Here is a 22,591-nt window from a genome sequence, read left to right as displayed (position 1 = left end):
CTGGCTGGGCCAGTGGATACTAAACCCATTCTCTCCGACAGGAAGGGGAGTCTCAAGGTGACCATTACCCCAGCACAGCATAAGACCCTCACGCATTTGCCGAAACGACCACCAGTCGATTTGGCTTTCACAGACCTTACGTACAGGGTGCACGAAGGAAGAAAAAGCAGTAAGTATCAAGAACATTTTAAGAATATTTGTAATTTTAACTCATCCTGTTTGATGTTATTGCCTTTGTTAAAATCTCGAGAAACATTAGTGATCATTCTTAACGATGTCTTAATTACTTCGCTGTATAATGTGATATTTGAATTCTAGTTCCATCGGAATGATTGTTGTTTTTTGCCGATAAAACGTATGTAAATTATAGCAGTGCATACTAATCAATATTATTTGTAAAGTTTATTTAGAACGTTAATGAATTTTAAATACGTGATTTGACTGATTCAGTGATATATAAGTAAGTCTTACAATTTGTAGTTCGTAGATTCGTTTTTAACAATTGTAAAAAAAAATTGTCAAATTTTTATACATAAAAATGTTCGGTATTTTGTCCTTTTGGATAAATCAAAAATATCTAGTTTTTTTTAGATGTAGGATATTATTTTCTCTATGTTGGAATATTTTTCTTTATTCCTGTCTTCTCTTTCTTTATTCCTGTCTATCCTGTTTAAGTAAAACGTAAGTATATACAATAATGTTTTATTTTTAATCCATTTATCAACTGTCGCTAAGCCGATAAACAAAGATAAAAACAATCTGATTATCTTTGTCTGTTTATTTGGTAATTACAATTTCTATTTTAAATGTGTCATTTTAATCATTACGTTTAACAAATTAGTTTATTACAATATGTATTTAGTTACTAAAGACCAACACTTCTATGTAAAAATGCAATCCATGTAGCAGTATTATCTGCAAATGTTTCCGCGGTCTAAACTCAACTTTATAGCGAACAATATTTCTTGTAAGAACACGTAACAAACAATTTAGTTTTTGTTGTATTTTTTCTTTAAGAGATCTTAAACCTTTTCCATTACGACGGAATTTTTTAACGAACATTTTTATCCACTTTGAATACTAATAAATAACAAATTTATTTTTATATGCCATCCCTAATATCTTTAAAGAGAATAGAAAAAACATTATTTTGATAGAGGTACAATTCCAGGATTTTATTAGAATGTGAACACACCTCTGACTAAACTATCGCACAACTGTTTCGTCTCGCTTTGATTCCTAATAGCTTATGGAGTTGCGCACACAACTCGATTTTTAGTTGTGCAACTAACCAGTTGAATTGGCTGCGACAATCGACAATCGCACAACGGTTGGGCGATTGTCGATTGTTTCACATACTACGTAGCATCGTAAATAAAAAGGTGTTTAAATTCCAAATTCCACTAAACTTTAGATGGACGGATGGATGTTTGTTAGTTTGTAGCCTAAACGGCTGACCGGATTTCAATAAAATTTGGTATAGATGTAGAGGATAGTCTGGAAGAACACATAGGCTACTTTTTATCCCGGGAATAGTTACGGTTCCCGTGGGATTCATCAATTTAGTTTTTTAATGTTTACACGATTATTCAGCAACGATTCAATATATTGAAATTTGGCACAGATATAAAACAAAGTCTGGAGTACACATGGGATAAGGTCCATCCCCGAGAAATGTCCGGTTCCCGAGGGATACTTAGTTTTGTTATTTATATAGTTCGTATGTTTTCTAATACCAGGCGGACGAAGTTACGCGCAACAACTAGTCTGATCTAAAGCGAAGTATTCGTTTCAGAATTCGACCGTTAGTATGTTTAAATGTTTTTAATGTACTATCAGTTAAACATTTGTTGGGTCAAGAACGTTATTAATTATCTATGTAACCGTGAAGTTAAAATTCCTCATCGCCATAGATGATAAAAATGACCATATGATACATATGCGAAAGAAGTTATAGTAACTTGATCCCATGAGTATGTTGGTATAGTTTGTAGCCGTTTTTAGCCCCTACTACATAATCTTACTAATGTTAAATGCGAAAGTTTAGATGGATGGATGTTTGTTAGAGTTTGTAGCCTAAACGGCTGAATCTCGATGAAATTTGGCATAGACGTAGAGGATAGTCTGGAAGAACACATAGGCTACTCTTTTGTTTTTTTTTTAATTCCACGCTGGCGGAGTCGCGGGCGAAAGCTAGTACTAATATTTTTTCATACTAATTTGTAGTCAAGTTAGTGTTAATACAAAGTATTTTGCAGTTACCACACATATATAAAACGTTTTAAAACAGTTGGTTGTTTAAATGTATTGTTGTGTTATTTTTACGTAAACAAACAACAAACTCAATTGAAATCTGAAGTTTGAAAAATATCTGCTTAATCAAATGACTATATATTATAAAGTTTTGACGGTTATTTTATACACAGATGTAGAACATAGTCTGGAAGAATACAGGCTACTTACTAGGTTTTTTAATTCCATGCGAAGTCGCGGGCTAGCTATACTAATATTACAGAAATTCATTGTTAGCTTGCATTGAATAGGCTCCGAAACAACTATTTACTAATTCATTTTATCTCACAATTTACTCGAAATAAGAATAATTCCGATGAGAATATGAAAAAACCAAACTAGTATGAAAGAAATATACGATGGGAAGTACATTATTTATTACAATCGTGTTTTATAGAACTTAGCATCGTTGGTAGAACTGTCAAGGCGTTGTTTATATTATCTGTGTTTATCTGTTTTGCCTCGAACACATACATGTCACTGTTTTTAATTCAAAGTCAATTTATTTAATCATTCCAGTTAATGGTTTGAACATTGATTGTGAAGGAACAGAAAATAGTATGACATCTATCATACTTCATACGAATGTGATAGTATGGATGTATGGATGATTGTTATTATATAACTCAAAAACGGCTTAGCATGTATTGAAAAAATTAAACACAGATGTTGAGTATAGTCTGAAAGAACATGTAGGCTTATAATATAGAACAGATAATGTAATAGAGGGAACACTAATAAATATAAATACATCAAATCAATAATTAATAATTATTAGAGTAAAATCATCCTTGATACTAATATTATAAATGCAAATGTTCAGATAGATTGTTAGTTTGTAGCCTAAACTGCTGAATTTCGATGAAATTTGGTACAGTAAAGACGTGGACGGAGTCGCGTGCGAAATCTAGTTACAATATAGTTATTCCCAAGATAATATTTTGATGATTAAAAATAATAATGCTAGTTATTACTCTAATGAATACATAATTATATTATTTAAATTAATGAGTTTTGTTACCAGTAAAAAAGTCTAGGTACACGTGTTGAGGTAGTGTTCCGTCCTTTGCTTTTCAGTTAATTGCCCGTGGCTCTAATAACAAGACATGGCCGAGTGCGATTGCATGTTGTTTGCAATCTTTTGCAATTATGTTGCAAAACGTTTTGTCTACGTTATAAACGTATTCTAATTGTTAACTAGTGCTCTAATAAGTAATCAATTAAAAGATTTCCGCTTAATTAAATGACGCTTGATATTTTATTAGTACTTTATAGTAATATATACGGAATACAGTAGAAACTCGATTATCTGGATAAGTTATATTTACTAGCTTTTGCCCGTGACTCTAATTTAAAAAAATAAACGCAAGTAGCCTATATGACCTTCCAAACTATACTCTACATTTACGCCATATTTCATTGGGCTCCGTTGAACAGTACAGGCTACAGACTCTAACAAATATCTATTCATCAAAACTTTCGCATTTATATTATATTTTGATACGTATTTCTTTTGGATCTCAAAAAATAATCGTCTGATGATAAACGATGACCTTATGACCATTATAATAGAAAGATAAATAGAAGGGAAACGAAATAGGGAAAGACTAAGACAAAGATATCTCCAATAAGTAACAGTGGTCATCGTGTCGTATTAAGAAGTTAAAATACAAGATAGGAACTGGAGGTGTCTCCACCGACAAGGGCATAGTCTTTAAACAAAATAAGAAGAGGCAATTTATATGTAAGATGACAGTTATTTATTGTATGGAATTTTAGTTTGTGTGCTCATCGCAAATATTTTATTGATTACGAAAGGAAGTTGACCGCTTATCGTTATTTGCAATACACCTGCAACTCCGTATAAGTTTGTCTCGATATTAATAGCGTTTGAAATAATATTTCACACGTTTTTCTCAACTCAACTAGTTCAGGTTAATTGATTAATACGATAATTGTGTTGATAAAATAACTATGTTTGTTGTAATAAAGAGTTGACACTATTATTTTAGTTTGTTTTTGAATTCAATTAATAAAAACTTTATGTTATTTGTTTGTATTTCTCGTTCTTAGATTAAAATTCTTTTCTTTTTCTTTCATATATCTCATATGCAGAAATTTTTAATATATCTGATTTACTTTCTTGCTTATACCTTAGATAACGGCTACCGTTTCTTATCAATTGATAAAATTAATAATTACGGCACTGTTGCCTTGAAAATCAAGTTAATTCTGATTAGTATAATAACTAGAAAGATTGATGTTACATGGCATTATGTGAACCTAAAACTCAATTTCCACTAAAAATACTTGTTTAAACCATATCGCTGTTTGTGTTATTACCAAAGACTAGCTTTAGCAGACGCCTTCGTCCACAATTAAAAAAACAGTAATAAATCTGGCCTATGTTACTGAAGGGCATTACCCTAACATAGGCTATATTATAGTTTTCTTCTGGGTAAAGAAGTATTGAAATCGGTCCACTAGTTGTTGATTTTACTCGTTACATACAAAAATACTAATCTTTACTATAGATAATAAAACGGAAAAATGGTTTTTATATGTGTTTTGTTAGTAGAAACCCGTTCTTAACTGAAGAGGATAATGCCTAAGGCTCTAAGGTCGTACAAAAATATTTATAACTCAATCTAAAGTAAAACATGTGTGAATTAATGATAGTATTAACCGTTATCAGTGCAATTATCAAGCAGGGCTTACGAGGCGGAACATACTCGTAGATAGTGTAAGGTCGCGACCGGCTGTAATCAACATAGCTTGCGGGTGACGGCTGATGAAATGCAAATCAATCAATACTTGAGGATTACTTTGACAATTCGTTAAAAATGTATAGTAGACGAATAATATACGTTTATAAGGGCGTAGGGGTTAGTTATAAATACGGGGTACAGCGGTAGAGGTAGACCTAGAGATAGATGGATGGATTGCATGAAAGGTGACATATCAAGAAGTGAGTGATGACTGAGATGATAGAGTTATTTGGAGGATGAAAACCCGGTATGCCGACCCTACAGCAGTAGGATAAGGTTGGGAAGATGATGATGTAGCTATTGTTTTTGTTTAATAACTGTTCTATTAATAACCTATCGATAAAACTGGTTGAAATAACGATAATTTTCCTCTATAATAAATAAGTAGAGATATAAATGCCTTAACATGAATTGCCGTAATAACAGTCGTTAAGTAGTTATAGGGCAGTTAACTAAGTACGGCTGTTAATATGAATATTCCTTTTTATCTGAAAAACTTAACTTCGCGGTGATTTCCGTACTTACAAGGGTAAAGGTCTTTAAACAACCTTTCCACTGTTTTTGTGGTTAAACTTTACATAAAGTTAGTGTTAACCGGAAATTTTATAGACTTTAATTGTACCCTATTATACGGCACTTAGCAACAAGGATATAAAATAGTTCATGGTTCAAAGTTACCCTTATATAAACATAAGAGGGGAGGGAGTTTGTCCAGTTACCCCCCTTTAAATGTTCCTGACATAGCCTATAGTTGATAGTGTGAATACATTTATCAGTTTTTGGTGTATATTCTTTAGCATTGTTTACGCAGAATCCGTCGCTTCCTATCTTATCGCGTCTGTCGTCACAACAGCTGAAGGCAAGGACGACTGCGTTATTCATTGTGAATATCTTATTGTTTTATCGTTTTCCTCCTGTCCTAATTATACTGTTGGATTATGTTAATGTTTGATGGATTTAGTGGTTAATGATCGTTTGAAGTTAGAGGCGCCCTCTACTGTAATGTACAAATAGTTTTTTATTGACCAGCTTATTATTTTTAATTACATTTATATTTGATCACTTTAAGAGCGCATCTTTGCATTATCTCATAATTGTTTAGTTTTGCTTTAACTCCTATGAGCTTCTACGGAGGTGCGCACACTACTTGATTTTTAGTTGCAACTAAACAGTTGATTGGCTGCGAAATCGACACTCGCACAACGGTTGTGCGATTGTGTTGTCAAAGGTGTACGCCCACTCTAAATAAAAATACAAACGTCCGGTGTGAGGTGTATCGGTGGGTTTACACCATCGGTCGAATTTAGCCTGTATTTCTTCAAGTTCTACCGATTTTAAATGTACCCATACCTCTTTGGAATTTCACTCAAAATACTTTCATTCACTACTAGCTGTTGCCCGCGACTTCATCCACGCAATATTAAGGTAAAAATTAGCCTATAATGCCGTCTATGTAAGCTACCCTTCAGTGAAAGTCCGATTGAAATGCCTACAGACAGTCAGACAGACAGACGAAAATAAAATTTAAATGCGATTTTCGTTATCAACAACGCAAATACTTCATCTTCCCGAAATCTGGTATTTTTCTTTTGATATTACAAACAGACAGTCCAATTTTATTATACGTATAGAAAACATGTCTCTCTTTATCCAAAGAGAATGAGAAAATTACACAATACCTAACAGTGTTGAACAACAGTTTGTGTTAGCGTTAGAGCAGCGCATTGTATATTATCGTTGCACGCACAACGGGAAGTGGAATTTGACCTATGAACCAACAGTCAGCGACGATAGCACAAACCTCTGTACATTTTGATTCATTGCCACATTTACAATACATCCATCTTGTTTTAATTATCTATTGTTAACTTTAATATGTAAAAAATAGTTTATGATAGAATAAGCGTAACAAATGTAGCCAAAGCGAAGAAAATCGCATTAAATTAAAACACATTGATGGAGAAATAGTTGTCTTATGTCTTGTTCCATGTCCCAAGTTTACGGTAACATATTTAGATATACATTTCATGTGACAATATTAAACACTTTTGTTGTCATACATGTCAAGAAAAAATTTAAATCGGTTTGACATAGTTTCCTGATGTAGATACAGTCTGGGAATTTGGTGGTTCACTTTGAACGTCTTGTACGCATTGTGAGGACAACGTATAGTAATTACCAATAGGACGCAGGTTTTAAATGTCGCTACGGAATAAAGTCAGCTAATTGCTTTTTATTACGCCGTTATATGCACAACACTATGCTAACGAATTCTTTATTTGTAGGAGGCAGTCTCGTTGCAAGGAACAAGCCATTTTGGCTGGTCGAACTCCACGGATGTCCGCGATTGTACTAATTTGTTTTTGCGTGGGAGAATACTAGAATGAGTTGCTTGAGGGTTTTCCCGTTCGATTATTATTGTAACAGAAATATGAATGCACGACATTTTATCAATATATGCCCATTTCAATATAAGCACACCACACAAGATGAAATCAACTTTGTTATTAAGATATGATGGGCGATTTTTGATTACGCTGTTTTAGAGTCACTTCATATTTGTTTTCTTTTGGTACAGAAGTAGTCTTAAGTCCTTGAGTAATCGTACTTATATGCGCAATTCATTAACGCAATGTGCCTGACAAATAGGGTAGTCAGACCATGACCTTTTTAGTCAAGTGTTTACATACTTGTACAAGTAACTTGCTAATAGAATGACTGTTCTTTTTTTCGCTTCCTAAACATATGTTAAAATAGTTTTATCTCTATTTTTTCAAAGCGTATGACAAAGATGATATTATTGGAAGTAAGTATCAAAAATGTTTACAGATGAGAAAATAATCCTGAAGTCGGTGTCGGGCCGGCTGCGGTCCGGCGAGCTGACGGCCATCATGGGCCCGTCCGGCGCCGGCAAGTCGACGCTCCTCAATATACTCACTGGATACAAGTTAGTACATCCTTAGAATTTATGATTGCCTGGTACTTGGTCAGCTATCATTATTTTTATTATAACTTTGAAATTCCAATGCTATGGTCGTAATTGTTATTTATTTCATCGTTAGTAAATTAATTGTGTATTTTTGCCCGTCAGCTTTATTTCCACTTTAATCATGAAATACAGCATTACATTTTTTGTATTTTCATGCATTTCGTTATTTTGTTATTCGTTAATTTAAGCTGAGTAATTATCTTTTATTAAGTGACGATTCCCTACTAAGTGAATATAACCGCGAAGATATATATTTTAACAATATTTTTTGATCACCTTTAAAATCTACAAAAAAATAATAAGGTTTGTAACTCACATTTGAAGGATGTTTTGTTAGAATAGCACCTCTCGTTAAAGTGACTACCGTATTTTTAAACTTTCTCTAAAAGAGAAGATGAGGCCATCATAAAGTGGGTTATTTTGTCATTTTTTTACCTTGATTGCTTTACAGTTACATATTGTACTTATGTTATGATTATTTTTAATAGAAACGATTTGTAACTTCAATGTGACCTTCAAAATTTTTGTGTATTGTTTTTTCTAGGTTTTATCAGACTTCTTAATTACTTGCTACATGTGTGCAGTCTAGGCTATACTATACTTTGCATTCAAAGTTACTTAAATTGGTTATTGTTATATAACATTCATGATTGATAACTACACGTCTAATTACCGTATATGTTTTGCAATATTGTTTACGTACTACAGTTAGACCTACTTTCCGTAGGACTCAATACGGTTTGCATATAGTTTCTCGATGATTCTAAACGTATTTGTTTTCGTCATGTTTTAGTTCAGTTTTATCTGTTATTCAATATAACCATAAGTTTCCACTGTTACTTATACAACACTAGCTGTAGCTCGCGACTTCGTCCGCGTTAAATTAAAAAAAAAATATAGCCTGTTACTCACAGATAAATTACCTTTGTAACGGTTAAAGTACTTGAAAATTACCCAGTAGTTTTTGAGTTATTACATATAAAAATACAATTTTTTCCTCTTTATAAGTACAAAGTACAATATTAATGCCATCCCTCACATTCTCTTTGTAAAACCTGAGACAGCAATATGTTCTTTCTTATCAGAATAAATCTTGTATATCTACAGGGCTATGTTTACATTTCACCAACTATTACTAAGACACCTCTATAGTAAACATTAATCACACATGGTTTACAATTATTATGTGAATTATTCCAGGAGGGTATTGTTTGCCAGCAGTTTCCTTTACAGCTCTCAAACCGACAGAGCGAAGAATTTGCAAACAATGGATTCCTCCGTCCTGTTACGCTAATAATTGCGTATACGCCGTCTTTTCGTATATATTTAAAATAAAAACTATAAGACGTAGGTATTAGTTGTTCGCGATACATTTGCTGAATTGGGAAATAGAAAATGTTGTATCTAAGCTTGTTGGCTTCGCAAAACAGTTACGAAACGCCTGTAGTTAGCAATCCACTGCTTATATTTGTATTTTTCTTCGTTAAAAATTTGATTTTTAATATAAATAAATTCATTCGTATTAAGGATGCCGTTTTAAAAGCCTTGTTGGACACGTTTTTGTAAGGTTTCAATAAATATAAGTTGTCCTACCATGTAATGCAATGCACAGGTCTGTCGATACGTCAAAGGCGCTCCACGACCTCGTGACCTACTATGTCTTCTGATAAGGCTAGGATCCGGTTTGATTGCACGTTATTGCTCACTACCTAGCTGTCTAGTCGATGTAAACATATGATATATCGTAGTCAATTTGTTAAACCGTCTATATATGTATGAATGTTTAATATCTATACTATTATAATAAAACGTAAACACACACTTCTTTGTTGCCTAAGATATCAGAAATTACAGCATATTTTTTAATAATTCTTTTTTTAATAAACAGTCCTACACTTATGTCATGCTTTAGGCTATATATTTTCACGCCATTAAACTTAGAGGGTAAATGTTTGGGATAAAAACCCTAATGTGGGAAAGAGACCATAAGTTTGCTGCAAACATCAAGAAAGAAAGTTTGCTAAGGTTTGTCATGTCATGACATTTTGACATTTGCTATTGGTAATTTGACAAATGTAAACAATAAAATAATTTTTCATAATTTCATGCGGATGAAGCCGCACGGGAACAGCTAGTTATGGATAATACTGCTAACTAAGAGTAAGCGAAAGTTTAGGATGGATGGACAGAAGATATCTATTGATTGATGAATAGATCAGGAATAATACTAAGACTATTTTTTTTTAATTCTACAAAACGTCCTGGACAATACTTCAAATTAGTGTTATAATTATTTTATACCTCTGTTGTGGTTGGGTTGATAAAATTATGTGTTTTAGAGAACGAGTTTTGTATTTTAAAATTCCCAGTATCAGGTGAATGTCCTTTGTATTTCATTTGATATACGGAGTTGATTTTGGAATCTAAAGCCATTGCCTGTGATACTTTTAACTTCAGTGTCTTGCCGCATATTTGGACTTATATGACTTGTAGGTTGAAGTCCAATGGTCTTTATCAAGTACAAAAGATCAAAGTGAACCGAGCATAGTTATAGAGCATCGTGTTAGACAGGAAAGACCTCTTTAATCAAATACGATTTGCTCACACGTACGAGCGCGTGCACAGATCGCTTACGTACAGTTTATAGTCGGATTTGCATACGGCACTTGCGAAACCGCACGTCGACATCTTAGTATGCTTCGCAACATGACTTGTGCAGGTAACCTCAAATGAGGTTTTGTTTTTGTTGGTATTGGTACGAGATATGTAATGGACCGACTCGATTTTAAAAGTTCATTGACCTCACAGTGTATTGTCGCGTTATTTCAAGTTGTAAAGTATTATTTTTTTAAACACATAAATATTCACAGCACTGACAGTTACGACGGGTACACGGTACGACGGATTACGGACCTCATTTGGCACGATTCTGGCACGTTCATCTCTCTTTGACAACTCAAACATCTTCTTTGGTTAAATAATTTCCTGATAATCCTATATCTACGAATATACTAATATTATAAAGAGGAAATATTTGTACTTTTGTATGTATTGAAATAACTCAAAAACAACTGGGACGATTTTAAAAATTCTTGCACCATTAAAAAGCTATGTTATTATTGAGTAACATAGGCTATGTTTTTTAATTTCACGTAAACGAAGCAGCAAGCGACGGCTAGTATTCAAATAAACAAAGAATCAGTACACACGTTTGTAAACTGTATTTTATACTTGCGTAAGTGCTGTACAGTACAAACTTGCGCTTCGACATGTGTTGATGACTAATAAGTAACAAAGACCATTGTCTAAGAAAGTTCTTTTATTATATTGTAATTTTCACCTTTATTTTGTATTTCTGAGTATTTCTAAGCTATGATAGACGATACTTGTTGATCCCCGCAATAACTGTTGTTGCGTGTAGACGTTCGTAGAAAATTCCCAGTCTCGACGAATTCTGGCGTCACGTAGTTCTTTAATAGGTACAGTCGCGGAAAATCGCGATGTCCACTTACAAAAATACTAAGGAGAAACACCAGATTCCCCGACTGTACTACACGAGAGGAGTTCTCGTGTAGTATAGTCTCTCTTGGGTCATACAAGTTACTGTAAAAAGTTCCTCTTGAGATCCTGGGATACTCTAATTATAATCGAAGATATTAGTGAGTACTCAAATAACCCTATCTTTCTCCTAAAGCAAGTTATCTTTTAAAGATTTCCCCTATATAAAAAAAAACATTCACAGTAGAATCTCCGTTCGTGCAACCGACTCATCTACTAACCAAAGACCGCTTTTTATATATTTTACTTGATATAGTTTTAATGGCGATGAATCAACACATTATAATAAATAACATAAATATATTAATTAGGCAACCCGGTAGTCTGACGTAGTTCTCGAACTGGTTTATATGTTTGGGCAATAATACCAAGGAAGTATTGTAATATTTCTCGTGATTATACCTTTTCTATCAAAATACACGAAAAACACAATTATAATGTTCTTTGTTTTATTTGAAACTTTTAATTGCATTAGGACTTTTGGCAATTTTTCACTACATATTTAAATTTTTAACATTATTGTTGGACTTGTGACGTATAATGGGTTCAGAGGGCTATCACTAATAATTTGCATGACAATTACAAAAACTCATTTGTAATATCGTGGACAAAATGGGTACCAGATTTGTTGGTATACGTTACATTCAGCGCGCACACCTATGACATAACTATCGCTCAAATGTTTCATCTTGCTTTGATTCCTTTGAGCTAAATGAAGGTGAGCACACTACTCGACTTTTAAATTGTGCAACTAAATATTTGAAGTGGCTGCAAAACAATTGACAAACGTTGAATTAGCTGCGAAACAATTGACAATCGTACAACTATTGTGCGATAGTTTAGTCAAAAGTGTTGGCCCGTTCGAATACAAATTTCGTTATCTTTAAATTATGTTAGCATTCTAGACTTTTCCTACATCCAAAGTTATAAATGCAATTGGAATATATTATTAACAAAATCTTTTATTTATCTGTGAATTTAAATCATGAATATTCATGAGAAATATTAGAGTTTACATGTATCGTTTATTTCCTTGCTTAATGTTGGCATACTTGTTATATTTTTCCATATAAGAGCAGGACATTAAGATTGCCGGTTGCTTACCTGTTCCGCGACCTTGGTACAGAATTATAATTATCATATAAAGACAAGATATAAATTTGCGAACGTCTCATGCGAGTAACGAGCTACGTGATCGCGATAATTTTAATAATAGTTTGGTTTTAAGATAAAGCCTTTAGTAATACTTAGAACGGATCACAGATCTAGATAAAATTTGACACAGATGTGGAACAAAATGTAAGGGCTCTAGGCTGTTACTTTTTTTTAATTTCACGTGGACAAAGTCGAAGGCATAATACAGTTTTTTTCGAATAATTTTAAAATGTTATTTACGTAATTTATGCATTATTACTTGATGATTAAGACAGTCATTTTTACAATACAATAGATGGTATTTAGGCTTCCTTCCTCCTGCCAGATAATAACGCAATTTTATTAAAAAAAAGAATAGCTTTCCGCATCGGTGAGTACAATAACAGCATAATGCCAAAATTAATTGAAATAATCGTTTCGTATGTACAGTCAGCTTTGTAAATATTCACAAACTTAAACTAATAATACCTAGAGTATTGATTTTCAGTGTCATAAATATGCATGCTTTTGTCTGTTAATAATATGTATTCATGGTCAGAAGCATACGAACGGATACTCGCACAGAGATTTTTGAAAACCCAAACCGTATACGTTTCTTGAATTTTGTTACTGTATACATATTTATGACGCTGACTGTACTATCGAATATGACCACATAATTATAATCCTGACGTTTACTTATTATTATTTCTGTATTATTATCATAAAGTAGTACTGCACTGTAGGAATTCCATTTTGTGGTATTTGGTTTTTAAGTTAATTCTGCTTAATGGATTAATTTCCCGCAGTTTACCTCGGCATTTCGTTGAATGTAATTGTTTTCACCTCGCCGGCCATTTCCGTTTTCTCACTTCGACAACAAGAAAATGATAGTTTACCTTAAAGTTTAACCTACAACGACCTTTATAATTGATTTTGGCATACTACCTGGAGATAATGAACTTTGGTCGGGCTTAATGGCAGCACGTTTCGAATGCTACCAGTTACTTCATTATATTGTACTTACATCTTTGAAGCATGAATTATAAATAAATCACATTTTTTTGTATCTCAAACAAGAGTCAAACAGTAAGGTCGAATTCTTACTTTGACCTGAAATTAAAGCCATTGCCCTTGCAGTTTTTTTGTTTTGGTAAAAACTAACACTGTAAATATCTTATGTTTCATATTCTACCAGGACATCAGGAATGGAGGGCAGTATCACTGTGAACGGTATGGAGCGCAATCTATCCAGCTTTCGTAAGCTGTCGTGCTATATCATGCAGGACAACCAGCTACACGGTAACCTGACAGTAGAGGAGGCTATGTCGGTGGCCACCGCACTCAAGCTGCCTAGTGCCACTACCAGGACTGATAAGGATGAAGTGGTGAGTACCAGGATACCAGAAACAACCTAGTAGAAGAAACAATAGATTGTAACTCTACTATTGTCTTCCAGATCCGAGAAATCCTGGAGACGCTCGGTCTCTCGGAGCATCACAAGACTATGACGTCAAATCTCTCAGGAGGTCAGAAGAAGCGTTTGTCAATAGCCTTGGAGTTGGTTAACAACCCTCCTATTATGTTCTTCGACGAGCCCACCTCGGGACTGGACAGTTCCTCCTGCTTCCAATGTATCTCGTTGCTGAAGACATTAGCGAGAGGGGGACGGACGATCATCTGCACTATTCATCAGCCCTCGGCTCGTCTTTTTGAAATGTTTGATCATTTGTACACGCTAGCTGATGGACAATGTGTCTACCAGGGCAGCACGGGGAGACTGGGTGAGTTATCTCAATTATAAAATGTAATAAATATCAAGTATTCGTTTGTTTTTCAAAATAATATTTTCTATGTCGTGGTAAACGACGTTTACTTATTTTGACTACAGAATCTTGAGTATCTATATGGAATTTGTAAAGTTAGACATTTAAAGCAAACAATATCTATATTGATTACAATTAATCTTGGTATTTTAGGACCTTTGTACACAAGACTACGCAAATCTGCGATTTTAGTCTAAGCGCTTTCGCAATAGATGTTTTCATAGTTACGCGTCGCCGACTACGATATCATGTTGCGTAAATCGCTATGAGATTGAAGAATTGTGTAGCTTTGTTTCCAAACGGCTTTAGTTGCTTTAACTTTTTTATTAATATAATTTAGGTTTAATAGTTTTTGGTACATTATTGTGTAGTGGAGTGGCTGGGCAGTCTCGGTCTGCAGTGTCCATCGTACCACAACCCGGCGTCGTTTATCATCGAGGTGTCTTGCGGCGAGTACGGCGACCACACCGGCAAGCTGGTGCGAGCTATAAACAACGGCAATCACGATATTAGGTATGCAAAACACACACACTTACTGTAGAGACCTCAGGTGACCACCTTCCTAATTTTCTGACGCTTGTTACTCAAACTTGTTAATTGACTTACAACCAAATACTGAAACGAATCTTCTGTAATTATTTCAATATTTTGAGTGGATCGGTCCCTTAGTTTAGTTTCTCAGATTAGTGTCTATATTAATAGAGAGTAAATAAATAAGTAAATAGTAACTAAATACTAATATCACGATTCTAAATTTTAAAAATGTATCCATTTTTTATTTAGTTTGACTACGTTAGTATTCATAAAAACCTTGGCAACGTCAATAAAAAAGTAAGGAATTATTCGAGTTTTTAAATGTAAATATTTGTTGTATTAATTAATTAAGACGAATTATAACTAATTTAAAACATTTTAATGTTTCTGTTTTTAGTTTTTATAAAAATAATAATTATCCAACAGTTTTTAATACACGATTCTTATTAAAATTGACGTAACATGCTAAAATAAATATTTTCACGACTGAAGTTGTATAATTTCCATATTAAAAATGTATTTATTTATAGAAACGGCGTACCCTTCCCCGATGCTAAGTTACCCGACTTCAATAACAAGAAAGATATGGAGTCTTCTTTGAGGTCCGCGGGACAATGGAATAAGAACGACCTCTCCCAAGTCCAGGAGAAGTTCAGTGATGAACATAAGGAGGTGAACGGAACCAATAATCTGCAGAACGGATTATTGCAATATGCTGCTAATGAAATTGCTAAAGGGAAAGGTGAGAACACAAATTCACGGCAAAATATTAAAACGACTTATGTTCTATTAAAATTTTGACATGTGAATAGTATAGTGTTTGAGAATCGGTTTAGAATTCTGCCACCAATGTAAATATTTCAGAAATTAAAAACGCTTGAAAATCTAAAATTGACATCTCTAACTAAAAATTATCATAATAAAATTATATTAATAAAAAAAGACTGCTTTTCGATCTAAATATGAATTTTAAAAAATATTCTACAAAATTGATAAATAGGATCATGTATTACGGTAAAATATACTTTTGTGACAAGATAACAAAGAACATTCTCTCAGATTTTGACAATACATTGTTTTAAATATTTCTACATCAATCAAATGTCAACTTTGTTGGACACACAATAAGGGTCAAAATGCATTAAGGTCATTGCTCTTAGTGATGCTAAAATGAATTTAATCTTGTACCTATTTTTATAATGAATTTGAGTAAAGTAAAATGTGACTTATTGGTTGTGGTTTGTAGTCTAAAATTGCTTGTCTGCATATTGAACGTTTTAAAATATTTTATTTGTGAAATTTGTCTATTAATAGATTTTCAATGTTTCTTGGAATGATTTTTAACACTATTTTAATTTATTTAATGAATTCTTGTGTCTTAGTTTCACATCTGATTGAAATTTAGAAACATAGTATAAATAACATTTTGAAATTAAATGCAGATATGCTAAATATTTAATTATGATTCGTAACCTTTAGTTTAGATTATTTTGATGTTATTTATATCTTTTTTTATTTTATTATACACAGGTAAACAACAAAAGATCCTTTCAGGTAGACCAGAGCGTAGAGTAGATCATATTTTTATATAAAATTAAGTTTTATCTGATTTGAAAAATGGTTTATTTTTAATATGTAACGCTTGCTTTTGTTACAAAAATGCTTCTAAAATATAATTAAAACTATTTTCAATGCAATAAAATTCAATTTAATTTGCTATAAAAAAAATCTATGTTGCACTCCGATCTTTGAACCGACCCTAAAATACATCGTCGTTTAAGTTCTAATACCACGGATGTAATATCAATTTTTCAGAAGAGAGAATAAAACTGCATAATTTTCTTAAGATATACTAATACAGTGTTTGTGTACTTTATTATATGTTTATAAATAATATAAACGATGCGTCTACCGATTCTCTAGCATATATCATCACAATAGCCAAAAAGTGACTTACATGGTGTTATAGTTTCAACGATAGAATCAATTAAATAAGCCCCAATAGCCTAATGGTTTTGAGTACGGGATACCGATCTTGCGGTCAAGGGTTCGAATCCCGCCATTCGACTTTTGCCGTGAAACATTTACACAAGCCTAGAGCTTAGTTGGAATGGTTAAAGGAAATATTAGTAAATTAACAAAAATCTACTAATATTTTTAATAAAAATCTTATTCTATTTTGGTCGTTTAAGCAGTGGTTTTGAATGTATTCCAGCAGCAGAGCCTATCGTGGTGCAGCTGGAGACGGAGAAGGTGGACAACGCGGAGGAGGCGCTGCTGGGCGCGGCGGCGAGCTGCCCGCGCCGCTACGCCACTTCCGAGCTCACGCAGTTCTGGGTCGTCTTGAAGAGGACGCTGCTCTTCAGCAGGAGGGATTGGGTGAGATTCACAAATTACCTTTCTAATATAAAGATTTATCATACTAATATTATAAACTAGCTTACATCCGCGAGTCTGCGTGGCATTAAAATAACAAAAGTGTGTAGCCTATGTGTTCTTCCAAATTATCCCCTACGTTTATACCAAATTTTATCCAAATCTATTCAGCCGTTTGGGCTACAAACTCTAGCAAACATCCATCCATCTAAACATTCGCAATTATAATATTAGTATGATTATTATGATGTGATTAATGTATGGATATTTTAGAGAATTTGTAGCCCTAATAACTAAACCTATCTCGACGAAATTTGACATAGATGGAGCACATAATCTGTAAGAAAACATACTTTTGGTTGAAGCAAGTGTAAAATAATAGTTAACTAATAAATTATACCTATAGTTTTACGTAAAGTTTTTTCTTTTGGCGTAGGTTAACGTCAAATCATCCTTCTTAAGTACTATGTTGTCACAGACGCTGATGTACCTTCGGCTGTTCGCGCACATCCTGGTGGGGTTCCTGATCGGCGCGCTCTACTACGACATCGGCGACGACGGCTCCAAGGTGCTCTCCAACCTCGGCTTCCTCTTCTTCAACATGCTCTTTCTCATGTACACCTCCATGACCATCACCATCCTCAGCTGTAAGTTGAAACTTTATTGCTTGTTCGTCACTTTATACAGCCATATTGCTTACAGAAGAAAGTTTTTTTTTAAATTTGTCTAATGTGAATTTGATATTTTAATCAATATAATTATGTCTATTTTATATCTTACTAATATTATAAATGTGAAAGTTTAGATGGATGGATGTTTGTTAGAGTTTGTAGCCTAAACGGCTGAACGGATTTCGATAGAATTTGGTATAGATGTAGAGAATAGTCTGGAAGAACACATAGGTTACTTTTATCCCGGGAATAGTTACGGTTCCCGTGGGATTCATAAATTTGTTTTTTTTTTAATTTTTACTCGATCATTCAGCAACGGTTCAACATATCTTATTGAAATTTGGCACAGATATAAATAAAGTCTGGAGTACATATGGAATAACATTCATCACCGAGAAATGTTCGATTCCCGGGAGATACGTAGCATTTTTTATTTATATAGTTCGTTTTCTAATACCACGTCGCGGGTAACAGCTAGTGTAGTAATAAATAAGAAATATGAAAAATCGAAAGAAAGAAAGCAAGACTTATTGTTATTTGTTTGCAGTTCCCCTGGAGATGCCGGTGCTGGTGAAGGAGCACTTCAACCGCTGGTACTCGCTGCGCTCCTACTACCTCGCCATCACCGTCTCTGACATACCCTTCCAGGTACACTTTTATTTATTTATTATTTCATCATTTCCCCTGCCTTATCCTACTCCCGTAGGGTCAGCGCACCGGGTTTTCATCCTCCAAAGCATTCTATCATCCGTCTTCTCAGTCATCACTCCCTTATTGATCATGTCACCTTTCACGCAAACCTTTATTTATTTATTATTTATTTATTTCAATCTTTATGCACGTCTTATAATACAAATGTTCAAACTATGCTAATACAAAAAACTTGCAAGGGCGGCCTTATTGCTATAAGCAATCTCTTACAGGCAACCCAAGAGATTATACCAATTTCAATAAGTTGCCATTGGTATAACTCCTTGAAATTCTAACTAGTAAATGAATACTGGCTTAAGTTACATTGTTTTTAATAATGTATAGTTTTATTACTTCAATAATTGTTTTTTTTTCACGCTATTAAACTGGGGGGGGTAAATATTTTGGATAAAAACCCTAATGTGGGAAAGAGACCATAAGTTGCTGCCAACATCAAGGAAAATAGATTGCTAAGGTTTGTCATGTCATGTCATTTTGACATTTGCTATTAATAATTTGACAAATGTAAACAATAAAATATTTTTCTTATAATTTCATGCGGATGAAGCCGCACGGGAACTGCTAGTTAATAATATTTCATGTGAATTTAAGAAAACTGTTGATTGTTTACCGAAAAACGACATTTTTTCTGATACTGCGTCATTATTCCTTAGAACATTAACTACAAATGTTTCATTAAAACCATTTAAATAACTATTGTTCATTTTTTTCTAATTCAATTTAGAATTGTTACTAAAGACTTTGTTTTATCTATAAACTAGCTGTTCCCGTGCGGTTTTATCCGCATAAAATTATAATCACTTTATTTTATTGTTTATATTTGTCAAATGTCAAAATTCAAATGCATAAATGACAACTTTGCTTCCTTGATGTTAGCACCTTGTAGTTTATGGTCCATTTCCACATAAGGATTTTTGTCCCAAATATTTACCTCCTAAGTTTAATGGCGTAAAAATATATAGCCTAAAGCGTGACATAAGTGTAGGGCTTTTTATTAAAAAAAGAATTATTCACAAATATGCTGTAATTGCTGAGATCTTAGGCAACAAAGTGTGTGTTTACGCTTTATTATAATAGTATAGATGTGTTTGCCTATAAATGAAACATGTTTATGTTCACATTTTTAACGTTTTGTTGGCATTCCTATAAAAATAAATAAATAATGGCTATATTATATGTTTTTTAGGCGATATTCTGCGTGATCTACGTGGTGATAGTATACCTGCTGACGTCACAGCCGCTGGAGTGGTCGCGGTTCGCGCTCTTCCTCGCCTCCTGTCTGCTCATCTCCTTTGTAGCGCAGAGCGTCGGCCTCGTCGTCGGCGCCGCCATGAACGTGCAGGTACTGGCTTACTGGCATGACTTCAAAATCTATCCGCCATAATGACGACCACTGTCCATAGACATGCAATACAGTAAAGAGGATATGGCCACTTCTTGTGTATTCCCATCCTTTTCTTATAACGATAGATATAAGAAAAGGATGAGAAGGGAAAAAGATTATTAGTAGAGAAAGGGAAATTTTTCCTCTGATCACGTATCAGATGAAACGTGGAATTGCTACCACTTCACGCCTGTCTTATGTGTGGTATTTATAATAAAATCATTTAATACATTTAGAAGGCAAACATAATACATTTTATACCACATTTTATAAAGTATTGTGGGTAAAAAGGGAACAAAACAATCAAAGAAATAAAAAAACAATTATTAGCAAATAAAAAATAAACAATTTTGGACTAAGTTTGCAATAGAGCAAACAATCATATATCACACATTTGCACAAGAGAAAAGCTTTAGATTCGTAAAATCATTTTCTAAAATAATACTTATCTAAGAAACTAAAGAGTTTTATTAAATTGCTATCAATCGCTGCAATTTTTGTCATCATTTTTTGACGTGTGTGTGGTAATTAAAATTAATCTAGTATTATTCGGTTTCCAGAACGGTGTGTTCCTCGCGCCTGTGATGTCGGTGCCGTTCCTGTTGTTCAGTGGCTTCTTCGTGTCCTTCAACGCCATTCCAGTATACCTGCGCTGGATCACTTACCTCTCCTACATACGGTACGGCTTCGAGGGCACCGCGCTCGCCACATACTCCTTCAACCGCACCAAGCTGCAGTGCCATCAGGTAACTATGCCAATAAACTATGACATTTAACTATTACACTACACCACATTACGCCATATCACATTAAGTGTAATGTAGTGACATCACGCCACACCACACTATGCCCCACTACACTACACCACACCACGTCACACCACACTACGCCACACCGCACAATACTACACTACATCACATCACGCCTCACGGTGTAACCATATCTCGTCACACTACATTATACTACAACACGTCATACTACACTACACCATATTACTTCAAATTACACTACATTACGACCAAATATATTAAAAAAATATAGAGAAACATAGTTGACACATCACATAAGACTTTTTTCACATCACTACTAGTGATGGCCACAAAACTACATGTCAATATAATAATTGTATTTAAAATGATTGCCAATAGGTGTCATTAATTAAAATTTGAATGTTTAAATTTAATTTCTCACACTGTTTAGTTTATTTTGTAATAAAATATGGAACTTATTATAACTTTGTAAAATGTTTTATCACATGTCAATAAGTAGAGAAGGTGACAATAAACTTGACAACATAGTACTTTTTAAAGAAGTTACCGGTGAAAAAATATTTATTATGTCTATGTATTTCTTAAATGCCTTTCAGATATAGATAAATTATCATATTGTAATATATTTTCAGACGTACTGCCACTTCAAGGATCCGAACACGACGCTGGAGGAGCTGGACATGCTGGACGCGGACATCGCGCTGGATATCGCGGCCTTGTGCCTCATCTTCGTGGTGCTGCGCGTCTCCGCCTTCCTCTTCCTGCGCTGGAAGCTGCGCTCCACCAGATAACGTGTATCTCACTGTCTTTACAAATATCTACAGGTGAAAGGATAATTGTTTCAACCGCCGTTTTAGGCAATACTGTATATATGAAATCTATACTAATATCGACTGGTGAAAGGCTTTTTGTATCAACTGACATTTAGGCGATATTGACTTATATATATTCAGAATCAGTGAATTTTTCTGCGTCGTTAAAAATAATGAAAAATGTAGAATAGGGAATATGCGAGTATTTTTTTTTCTTTTTTTTTTAACGATTCTACTTGTTATAAAATGACCACAAAAAATTGACGCGAAAATATTCAACCATTGAGCTAAAAATAATAAAATAAAATTAAGTCAATAGACAATTGACGTCAATCGTCTATTCCATTCATAACATACGCTCAGATGTCACTTCGACGTAAAACACAACAAAGTTTCTCAAGGTCAAAAAGTCAAAAATCGTTTCATTTTTATTATTACTGGTACAAATAAGTGGTAATTAATAATTCTATTCATTAGTTTTTTTATTTTAAAGTTGGTTTTGGTATCGTGTTTACAGTAAAATACTTCCAGAGTGTATTTCTATATAAACTAACGTAAATGAACTGTATTGTCAACGCAGCGACGCCATATTAGATGAGCCACTTGCTTCGACCAATAGTGTGCGTTTTAGAACTAGCGAGGGAATTTGAAAAAAGACACTTTTTAATGATTAAATTTTGCCACTAAATCATATAATGTTTAAAAAAATCTTTGCAGGACTGTTTTTATAGTAATAAAGTATACTTAAAAAAAGTTTGGTACAATT

The 22,591-nt window shown here is 33.7% G+C and overlaps 1 protein-coding gene across 2 annotated transcripts in view; it reads left to right on the top strand.

Annotated features, from left to right (window-relative positions):
* Positions 1-21,831, top strand: part of LOC106106619 (ATP-binding cassette sub-family G member 1-like) — a 23,714-nt gene extending 1,883 nt beyond the window's left edge. Inside the window, exons 2-13 of one of the 2 annotated variants that reach the window (XM_013287226.1) lie at positions 42-169; positions 7,890-8,007; positions 13,940-14,129; positions 14,201-14,525; positions 14,939-15,080; positions 15,632-15,843; positions 17,320-17,480; positions 17,956-18,124; positions 18,696-18,796; positions 20,046-20,201; positions 20,804-20,989; positions 21,646-21,831. In XM_013287226.1, coding sequence (XP_013142680.1) covers positions 42-169; positions 7,890-8,007; positions 13,940-14,129; positions 14,201-14,525; positions 14,939-15,080; positions 15,632-15,843; positions 17,320-17,480; positions 17,956-18,124; positions 18,696-18,796; positions 20,046-20,201; positions 20,804-20,989; positions 21,646-21,804 — 2,047 coding nt within the window. In that variant the 3' untranslated portion in view covers positions 21,805-21,831. Of the gene's footprint in view, positions 1-41; positions 170-7,889; positions 8,008-13,939; positions 14,130-14,200; positions 14,526-14,938; positions 15,081-15,631; positions 15,844-17,316; positions 17,481-17,955; positions 18,125-18,695; positions 18,797-20,045; positions 20,202-20,803; positions 20,990-21,645 lie in introns of both variants that reach the window. The other variant, XM_013287225.1, reaches the window with a different exon arrangement.
* Positions 21,832-22,591: the final 760 nt, after the last annotated feature.

Source organism: Papilio polytes, unplaced genomic scaffold, assembly GCF_000836215.1.
Source record: "Papilio polytes unplaced genomic scaffold, Ppol_1.0 DF822178.1, whole genome shotgun sequence".
Lineage (NCBI taxonomy): Eukaryota > Metazoa > Arthropoda > Insecta > Lepidoptera > Papilionidae > Papilio > Papilio polytes.
Note: the sequence above shows the minus strand (reverse complement) of the source record. Positions and strands in the feature narration are given on the sequence as shown.